Source organism: Coptis chinensis, chromosome 6 (genome assembly GCF_015680905.1).
Source record: "Coptis chinensis isolate HL-2020 chromosome 6, ASM1568090v1, whole genome shotgun sequence".
Classification (NCBI taxonomy): domain Eukaryota; kingdom Viridiplantae; phylum Streptophyta; class Magnoliopsida; order Ranunculales; family Ranunculaceae; genus Coptis; species Coptis chinensis.
The window spans coordinates 77,721,752-77,732,853 of record NC_141461.1 but is presented as its reverse complement, the minus strand read 5'-3'; the positions used below and the strand labels follow the sequence as shown (position 1 = coordinate 77,732,853).

Here is an 11,102-nt window from a genome sequence, read left to right as displayed (position 1 = left end):
TTACTAATTATAAAAAAGGTATGATATAAATAAGGAAACAATCCCATTTAGAGTTTCACAGAGTCTCTAACTTTTCCTATACACTATAGCTAAATCCAAAAAAAAAAATCTCATCTAGAGTTTCATGAGTCTCCAATTTTTCCTAAACAATATAGCTAATTACTTAAAAAAAAAAAATATGAGACAAACAATTAAATTGCTAAAACAATAGTTTATACCGAAAACAATTTTCCTAAAAGCTTTTTTTGATTTGATCGTCATCCATCGTGGGAATTTAGACATTTATTCATAGTTAAGGATTCCAAAAATCACAATTCTGGCCACAATAATTATGACATATTCCAATTAAATTTATGAATTTATAATTTTTCAACACTATAATATAATTTTTCAACTCTATAATGTTATATATTCAGCGGAATAACGAGATTAAGTTAAAGTGGACATTGGATTTAAATAAATTATATACCAAATCAAAACAAATTACATGTGAAAAATTAAATTATACAAAAAATAACATCACAAAATATATAATAGAAAATGAAAAAAAAAATAACGGCAAAACAATAATGACAAATATTTTAAAATATATATATAATACTGAATGAAAATAACTTCAAAAAAACAATTAATGGGGAACCGAAAACTGGATACAAATACATCGAACTAAACCTCAAATAATATTTAACGTGAAATCGGAAACTAGATGCAAATACAAGTATTAAACTAATCTTAAAAAGTAATTAATAGAAAATTGGAATATGGATACAACTGCATTAAACTAACCTCAAAGAATAATTATCGGGAAATCAAAACTCGGATGCAAATACATCAAACTAACATAAAAAAAATAATTGTCGGAAAATCAGAAATTGGATGCAAATACATTGAATTACCCTCAGAGATTTAATTAATGGGAAATCGAAAATTAGATGCAACTCTATTGAATTAACCTCAAAGAAAAATTAATTGTAAATTGGAAACATGATGCAAATGCGTAGAACTAATCTTAAAGAATAATTAAGATTAATCGGAAACTGGATGCAACTGCACTGAACTAATCTCAAAAAATAAACTGGATGCAAATATATTGAACTAATCTCAAGAATAATTAACGAAAAATCAGAAACTGGATGCAAATTCATTGAACTAACTTCAAACAATAGTTAACAGAAAATCGGAAACTAGATGTAAATGCAACCTTATCAAATAATAAACGAAAAATCGAAAATCGGAAACTGGATACAAATGCATTAAACTAATCTCACATAATAATTAACGGAAAATCAGAAACTGGATGCAAATGCATTGAACTTACTTCAAAGAAATAATTAACAGAAAATTGAAAACTGGATGCAGCTGTATTGAACTAACCTCAAAAACTAAATAATGAGAATCAGAAATCGGATGCACTTGCATTGAACTAGCCTCAAAATATAAATAACGGAAAATTAGAAACTGGATGCAAATGCATTGAACTAACCTCAAAACATAGTTGAGTTATATGTTGTGGGAATGTCTCGATAAGTACAGTTTTGCATTTAAAATGATGTTTATCTTATCTCTTTCCATATGATTGAGAACTCCTTGCTATTCAAGTAGCTTCAATATATATGAGCTTTGCCTTATTAGACAATCTCACAGAACTTCAATCAAACTTCTATTATTAAACAACAAAATGAAGTTGAATTGAAGGGTTTATCAAAAGTGAGTTTTTTTTTTAATGGAGAGTGAGATTTTCACATTATAAGAAATTTGGATGAGTGATCAATATAATATTATTAATATATAATAGTTCTGTATATTTGCAAATATTTTTCAGAATAATTAATATAACAACACCCATTTGTAGATAATCTTTGAATATTCTACATAGTGAGTCATGCATATAATTTAAAGAATAATTGACGGGAAATCGGGAACTAGATAATCTTCGATGATCCCACATAGTAAATCAAGTATAATTTAATTTTTATGTCATGTTTGCAATGACACTACAGATGGATCAGTAGAAGTTGGTATTACAGACTACATTGGATAATTAAAAGAAAATCAGAAATTGGATTCAAATACATAACTAAGCTCAAAGAGTAATTAACGGGAAATTGGAAACTTTATGCAAATGCAATAAACTAAACTCAAAAAGTAATTAACTAGAAATCGGAAACTGGATGCAATTGCATTAAACTAACGTCAGAGAATAACTAACGGGAAATTAGAGATTGGATGCAAATCCTTGAAAAATATTTAACGGAAAATTGGAAATAGTATGCAAATACATCAAACAAACCTCAAATAATAGCTAATGGAAACCGATGCAAATGCATTGAACTAAACTCAAAAATAATTAACAAAAATAAAAATTGAATGTAACCGCATTGAACTAATCCCATAGAATAATTGGTGGGAAATCAGAACTAAATACAAATGCATTAAAATAACTTCAAAGAATTGGATGTAATTGCAAAATAACTAACCTCAAAACATAAATAATCATAAACTAGATGCAGATGTATTGAACTAACCTTAAAGAGTTATTAACGGAAATTAAAATTGGATGCAAATGTAATGAACTAATCTCAAAGACTAAATAAATCTAAACATTGAAAAATGGATAAAACTCTACTTAACTAACCTAAATGAATAATTAACGGAAAATTATAAATTTAATGTAACTCGCATTGAACTAACCTCAAAAATGAACTAACCTCAAAAATAATTAAACATTGAAAATGGAAAAACTTGATGCAAAAATGATTGAACTAACCTCAAAAAAATGTAATTAACATGAAATTGAAAATAATGGATGCAAAACTGTATTGAACTAACCACAAATAATAATTAACATGAAATTGAAAATTGGAAATGTATTGAACTAACCACAAATAATAATTAATCATTGAACTAACTAACTCAAAAATTAAATAACGGAATTGGAAATTGGATACAACTACATTCAACTAACCTCAAAATATAAATAACGGAAAATCAGAAACCTGGATGCAGGATATTGAACTAATCTCAAAGAGTAATTAACGGAGATTGGAACCGGATGGCATTAAACTAATCTCAAAGACTAATTAACTAAACATCAAAAACGGATGCAACTGCATCTTGAATTAACCTTAATGAATAACTAACGGAAATTATAAAGTGGATGCAATTGCACTAAATTAACCTCAAATAATAATTAACGGAAATCGAAACTTGATGCAACCGCATTGAACTAACCTCAAAGTATAATTAATGAGAAATTGGAAACTGAATGCAATGTACTACATTGAACTAACCTCAAAGAATAATTAATAAAAAATCATAAACTTGATGTAAATGCATTGAACTAATAACCTTAAAACATGTTTGTATTATATGTAGGGGGAATAAATGTCTCGATAAATATAATTTTGCATTTTAAGTAGTGTTTATCATAATTTTATTATTATGATTAAGAATGTCATGCTATTCAAGTAACTTCAATATTATCTTCGTCACATTGAGAATTCTCACAAAAACTTTAATCAAACTTCTATTATTAAATCTAATAACAAAAAAAAGTCGATAACTTTTATCAAGATTTTATGCTTTCTTTTTATAGAGAGTGGTGCAAGAAATTTGAATGACTGATTAATATAATTTTTATATTTCATAGCTATGCATAGTTATTAGTATTTTTTACAATAATTTAATATAACGGCACCCGTTCGTAGGATGGGTTCGAAAGCTAGTTGTAAGTTGTAACCCAACCCAAGTAGGAAGCATATGTAGCTGTGAGATTTTAGGGTGGTGGCACCATACCGCTCTTCCACAAAATTTAAACATTTTGAGTTCCGCACTCTTTTCTCCTTGGGGGGCCTCATATAATCATTGGAGACTCGGAGCCCAATGTATGTATGTATTACAAACTTTTTTCAGCAAAAGATCTAACATAACCACAAACTCAGTGAAACAGAACCAAACTTGGGTATGAATCCTGTATCTTGGGTTAGATGTTAGGCCTGGCTAGTTGTACTCTTGCTAAAATTGGAGGTACAAAACTGCATTCAGGCCTCCCAACCAACCGAAGTTACAGAATCCAAGGAATTATCGCTTTTTGGGAGGATATAATTACATACATATTTACATGACATAAAGGTCTTTAACATGTTAAATCTTCAGAATGACGAATAACATCAGCCTATGAAGAAAATACCACATTTTTAGATCAGAAAACCAACACATGTTATCGTTAGAACTCAAATCTGAATAAAATATGCAGACAGTTATGGTGACCATATACATAACATTACCCATGAGAAGTGAAGGCAAATAAGAAGGTTTTCGGTTTCGATTTTCTTTTGCGAAAGGCAGTACTTGACAACTAATTGGTCTCAAGTGCAGTATTCTTGACAGCTATTTTTAGTGCAGTATTCTGTCTGCATACAGCCACATTAAGGGTACAGTAGTACACGTAGAGTTGAATATTTGAAATGAAGAGAATGCTGCTACTCTGTGAGTTAGATGGCAGTATAAGGAAGATAAATAACACAACAACAGTAATTAGCTAACATGATGGTGGTCAAAGTCAAATACTTAAAAAATAGAGAAGCAATAAAAACTTCAAAGGGGATAGAACAGCCTTGTCTTTGCTCATTTGGTTGAGTGATACAGACCTTTGAAAAGTCAGAATCCCTAAGATGCAGATCGGTAATCTTGTGGGATAAGATGGAGGAAATTTTATTGATTAATGAATTGTCTGACCTTCGTATCTGGGGCTACATAGGCGCACTTCAACGGGGAAGTGTGTTCTCATGACTTAACCCTCCGTTTCTCACGTTTCCATTAGCCCTAAACACCAAAAAGGTGATTCCACAAAGTGCCTCAACAAATAAAGTTGAGAATGTAACAACTTCAAGAAAGAACAATGCTAAGCTACAGTTGTAAATTAGCATTCAATTGTAAAATAGGGTTTGTCATACTGCAAAACTGGGACAAAATAATTGGTATAATGATTACTGTGAACAAAAAAGGAGATTTGAACAATAAAAAGGTGCTTACAATGCAAAATTGCACCTTGCTCTCCTTGCAAGTCATTATTATCCTTTAAATGTCATGAATGAGCCTAGCCACAAAATTGTAAATAGGCCTTTGAGATTAACAAGGCCTGCAGTGAAGAATTCATTCTGATATCTTCTAAGCAATGTTAATTGGTAAGTTGTATATGAATCGAATAACTCCCCATATGTCTTCTGTTTTAAAAGGATCTGCCAGAAAAATTCAACAATAGTGAGTAATAAGGAATAGACAATCAATAATTGCCACTAGTTAAAATGAAAAGAGTCAATAACACATTTCAAGACATTTAAGAATAAGCTTCTCTCTAGAGCCAGTAGGGGTACCCTTTTAAAGAGTGTTATGCAAACCCACCTTTTTACCAAAGATTTTTGTGATCAATTAGACTAGATGCAAGCTTAGTTGAAAAATATGTTGTACTTAAGAAAAAATATTAGGAGGATATGCTTTCAAAAATAGCTAGTTTCACAAGAAAAGTCTTATAACTAAGCTTTGTTGGAAGAATTTAATTGGGAAGACGGGTAAGAGTGCTAAAACCTATATACTTTCCTTACTGGATCATTAACTTCTTTTACCTGGTAAAACACCTATATGGTCCTAAGCCTAATGTAGATATTAATATCATTTCTGAGCTTATGATAAACCAAGCTTGGAATAAAGATCTTACTAATATGTTTTTTACTCCAGTTAAAGCTGATGCTATCATGAATACTAGAATGCAGTCTTCTCTTTTTCTAGTAGTAAGATGATATGGACCATGGAGTCAAATGGAAAAATTCTGTCAAGTCAACCTATAATTGGTTTCTAACTCGGCATGCTAATACTATTCAGTATAATATTATAAAAAGTTGTGGAACTTGGTCAGGAAAAGTAAATCTCCTTATCGAGTTAAAACCTTTGTGTGGAAAGTTCTTTATATTATCTTGCCGACTAACAGTCTGCATTATGACAGACATATAATTAATCAGAAAAGCTGTCCTAGATGTAATATGTACCCTGAAACTATCAAACATCCTTGTTTTTTATTCCTAAAATGGAAGATGTACAGTTTCAGAGTCCTTCATCCCTTAGACTTGGTAACTGGAATAAAACTAGCAATCTTTTAATCCGATTTTATTTGAACTCTACTGATAAAGATACTATTTTACAAGACTTAACTAATTAAATTTAGCTTATTTTATTCAGTTCGATAGAAATAATATTGTTATTGACCCAAATTACAAACCCAAATCCTTCTCAAACTTGCTGACTAATTCATCCAACTCCATCTTCCCATTCCAAACCCTCTCCTCCAATAGAACACTACACCCCCAAAAGCTATCACACCTTCCCTATATGTGCCTGCTCCTGATGGAGGTTATGACTCTATTTCTACTAAAGCTAGGTTTCATTATGTTATAAAAATAATGGCCTGGTCAGATTACACATGCAGGCACTCAAGAGCATGTGGAACCGAGGAGGTAGAACTCCTTGAATTAAAGCACAACTTGTTTGTTCGGATTGCAAGCCTCTGGTGGATAGTGTAAATGGCTTTTTTGCTCTGGAGTCTTGGATGTCAGAGAGTCTGTTAGAGCCTTAGAAGGAAGTTCAGTCCATCAAAAAGTCTTTTGGGTATTTTAGAATAGTATTCTGTCCTTGTATTTTTGCTCAGCCAGTTCATATATTGGCTGAGGCAGGGAAACATAATGTAAATTTGATTTGTAACAATTGTATTCCAGTGTCTGTACATCTTTTTTTCTTATAGTTAACTAAAGTCAGTTTTCACACACACACGAAAGAAAGAAAAAGGAAGAAAAAAAATAAGATAAAGAAATAGAAAAAAATAAGAAACCCTCACCTCAAAGGGTATGAGATGCAGATAGAGGGTTCTGACGTTCTGTAAAGAAACCCGTCGTCATATTTGTACATTTTTTATCGACTCCACAACACCTGAAGAAATCAAAGTAACTGTATGAGTATGTAATATCTCGATGCTTCTTTCAACAACAGACTTGGACTCATCAGTCTTCTTAGTGAGAAAGTGCGTCTTTCTCATTGCTCTTCCATAAATCTACTTCTTAGCCTGATTATTTTATATTTTTGTTCTACTAAATTTTTTTTGAGGCTGTGCTTGTTTAGTTGTAAGCATTTCCACGCAAGTTTAACTAGAATAGAGCTATTGCTGAGTAGTGGGTAAGTATTTCTACCTCAAAAAATCCTCCCAAAGATGCAAACATCAGTAAAACTCTCACAGTTCATTTTGATGCAAACTTGTGCAAAACTTTCACAGTTAAACTTTTTTTTATATTTTTTGATAAATAAATGGCAACAAAAAAAATTCACTGAATTTGCATCACCATTGGTTGATTTCTAGGGTTGGAAGCAAGTGAAAGTGTGGAGCCACCCATCAACTACTTGAACATCCCCCGTTCTGGTTTAAAATTTACATGGAAAGGTTTCCAGGTAAACAAGCACAGCCTAAGTGAGGAATAAAACAAAGTTGATTTAAGACACCAAAACACAGTTGAAAATATTATAAAAGAAATAAAGATGCAAGTCCTGCAAGTTCGAGAGTACCTTTCCAGAAAGGATTTGCAAATGTAGCTCCAAGGGAAAGTTGGATGCATACATGCGCATCGAAGGGTCAGTCAGAACATCAAACCAACAACCATAAGTTGCTCAAGGACTTACTGTCTCTGGCCCGAAGATATGCTAAAGCTTCCACATACTCATGGGCTCTAAAGTGTGCTGAATTGTTTTCAAGACACATCATAGAATGGAAAAACGAGTACTCCGTACAGCCACTCAAGTTCGCACATTTGATTCCACGGAGTCTTTATTTCCATTAACCAGGCCCCTCTTTATCATCTCGTTCCGCAATTCATTGGCTTCAGTCATGTATCCCAGATCGTGATACTTATTTATTATACAAAGATACACAGCCTCATCAGGAAAAACACCCTTTTCAATCATCTCGCTCAGCAAATTTCTAGCTTCTTGCACTTGACCAACCTTACAGAGCCCCCATATCAATGACCCATAAATAGGAAGATCAAGCTCGAATCCAATTTCAACCATTTTATCCCTCAAACTGAATGCTTCGTGAAGCTTTCCATGCTTCAAGTTCCCATCCATTAAAGAGGTATAAGCAGCTCTATCTGGAGCCATTCTCTTGATCAGCATTTCATCAAAAAGCTTCTCCGCTTCTTCTAAGCAATTATTTCTACAGAGGCCATCAATTAAAGCTGTGTAGACCAATACATTTGGTTGCAAACCCATGTCTGACATCCTTTTAAAAAAGTAGGATACTTTATCAATGAGTCCTGACTTGCACAAACCATCAATAAGTGCACAATAAGTAACCACTGTCGGAACAATACGCAAGTCCTGCATTTGTTCTAGAAGCTTGAGAGCCTCTGATTCATTTCCCCTCTTGAAATAAGCATCTATAAGAGCTGTATATATAATATGATTTGCTTCGATGCCACATTTCTTCATTTCACCAACTAAAGCCTTCGCTTCTTCAAGCTTGTTTTGCTCGCAAAGACCCCAAACAACAGTTCCATAAAATGACACGTCAGGCTTGGTGCTCGTTCCACTCATTTCTTTTAACAAATCCATGGCCTTCTCAAAAAATTTAGTCTTGAAATACCCATGTATAAGGGCAGTGTAAATTTGTTCGTTAGCCGTTACACCATCTTTCAGCATTGCGTTGAAAACTTCTTCCGCCTTCTCCACCATACTCTCTTTACAAAGTCCATCCACTACAACAGTATAGGTAACAATATTCAGTTTTACTCCTGCCTCCACCATCTCTTTGAGCAACTTCAACGCTTCATTGAGATTACCTGCTTTGCAATTACCATCTATTAGAGAAGTATATGTAAACTCATTAGGAATAAGACCAACCAGTCTCATATCTACAAAGAACTTGATTGCCTCTTGCATCATTCCTTCTTTGCAAAATGCATCAACAAAAGTACTATATGTTACAACATTGGGTTTCAACCCATTTTCCTTCATTTCACGGAGATAAAAGAAGGCCTGCGGCATCTGTTCGTATTTACAGAAACAATTGATAAGAGCATTATACGTTATAACATCTGGTTTGCAGCCTGCCACCTTCATTTCGTCAAATACGCATATGGCATCCTCTAACTGTCCGACCTTCCCAAAACCATCAATAAGAGTGTTATACGTTACAATGTCAGGCATAATACCTATCTCTTTCATTTTCTTAAACATCCCTCCTGCTGTTCTCAAATCCCCTTCCTTGCACATAACATCAATCATAATATTATACGTAAACACTGATGGCGTTATTTTGGCGTTAAGCATGCTCTCGAAAAACTTCCTAGACAAATCCGTCTTACCCGACTTTGAAAGTCTATGAAGAAGAACATTACAAGAACGTGGTTTAACAAAAACCTTAAACTTCCTCATTCTCAAAAAACACTCATTAGCCTCTTCAAGCAATCCAAGTTCAATCAAAACACCAAACAACGCATCGAAAACACCATACCCCGAATGACAAAAATCCTTAGTCAACCACAAAACATCAAAAACATTTAATCCATTGGACAAAACCTGCCTAGAACTAATCATTTTTTTCAAAACTTCTTGAGCATCAAAGTACATTCTAGCTTTAAACAAAATATGAACAAGAATACAATAACACTCAATAGTATAACAAAACCCCTTTTCCTTCCCAACCCACCTAAAAAAACTACGGGCTAATACCGCCTCGTCTTTCAACTCAACAAGTAGTCTAGAAACTCTAATTGGAGCTAAAACAGAATCAAACAAACCACTCCCTCTAAACTCTTCCCAACATTCATTCTTCGCGATTCTTCGCACCCATTCTTTATTATTCAATCTTTCATCAAAATTATCAAAATGAACATGTGTTGAATAAGGATAACGAAATAAAAACAAGAACCTATTAAACCAAATAAACACAGTTGTTGTAGTAGGTAAAGTTTTAAACTTTATTAAAGCACAAGAAGTGGGGCATTGAGCTGAGAGCAGAAAACTTACTTGGTGCGAACTTGTGTGAAAATTTCGAAATAAATGGTACATTTTTTGTTCAGTGTTCAAATTTGATTGTTATTTTTTCCATTAATGGGTTAGTGAAAATGGGTTTTTTGAGTATTGATGGAAAAATGAAGAAATGAGAGGTGGGAAAAATTGAGGTTTTTGTTAGGGTTTAAGAACCGGGTAAAGAATGTTAGAATATATAAAGCCCATGGGCTTTGAAGAAGGCCCAATAATTATTATATATTGGGCCTGAATTGATTTTAAGAACGGGTAAAGAATGTTAGAATACTAGAATTTAACCCATGGCTATGGCTAGGACTGTAAAAAAAAAAACCATTGACCCATCATCTCATCATCCGGTAGGGCACCCAGCTTTCACCCGCCACCCAAACCCGCACCGACCAGAAAATCGCCCCGCCCTGCCACCGTTTTTACGCGATTAGGCTATGGGTCTAGGTTTTATGTTCAAACCTGACCCGTCAAGCCGCCCGACCCACACCGTGTCAAAATCCATTGACCCAACCTTTTGACCCGCACAATTTCAAGACTCAAGTTTAATATTTTTGTATTTTGTTTATATTTTATTTTAACTTTTGTAAGAATTTGAGAGATATATGAACACAAACTTATGAGTTCAACATCAATTTTAAATATTCAAGTTTGAACATTGGGCAAATATCAAAAGTTCAAATTCAACTTTCGAATTTTGGAGAAAATGAATCATTCATCCTTGTATTAATTTCAAATTCTTTTAGTTTATATTTTATTGTTTTGTACCATAGATCCTCACTCTCATCTTCATTTTATCATGCTATGAAAAATAATCAATTTACAAATGGTAAATCACGAGGAAAAAGTTTCTAATTTACAGATATGGTTTTGGGTTCAAGTTCAAGTTTTTTTATTTTTGTTTATCTTTCATTGATTGATTCCATTTTTTTCTCTATGTTTTCTTTATGTTGTGAATTGGAAATATATTACTTGCAGAATTTGAAAGTTTTTTTTTGGTGAAATTGGGTTAAAATGATAATTTCCAC

General features: G+C 32.8%; 1 protein-coding gene across 4 annotated transcripts; it reads right to left on the bottom strand.

Moving 5' to 3' along the window:
- Positions 1-4,429: 4,429 nt before the first annotated feature.
- EMB2794 (Tetratricopeptide repeat (TPR)-like superfamily protein) lies at positions 4,430-10,215 on the bottom strand. 4 transcript variants are annotated; one of them, XM_086569095.1, is made up of 4 exons: positions 7,606-10,215; positions 6,887-6,978; positions 5,035-5,240; positions 4,430-4,824 (listed from the first exon to the last, which is right to left on the bottom strand). In XM_086569095.1, exon 1 carries the CDS (start codon positions 10,105-10,107, stop codon positions 7,834-7,836), a length of 2,274 nt encoding a protein of 757 aa, XP_086425221.1. In that variant the 5' UTR covers positions 10,108-10,215; the 3' UTR covers positions 4,430-4,824; positions 5,035-5,240; positions 6,887-6,978; positions 7,606-7,833. The 4 variants fall into 4 exon arrangements, with proteins under 4 accessions (XP_086425221.1, XP_086425222.1, XP_086425223.1 ...); XM_086569096.1 differs by lacking the exon at positions 4,430-4,824 and adding an exon at positions 7,386-7,506 and having other exon boundaries at positions 4,892-5,240; XM_086569097.1 differs by lacking the exon at positions 4,430-4,824 and having other exon boundaries at positions 4,892-5,240; positions 7,606-9,567; positions 10,066-10,213.
- Positions 10,216-11,102: the final 887 nt, after the last annotated feature.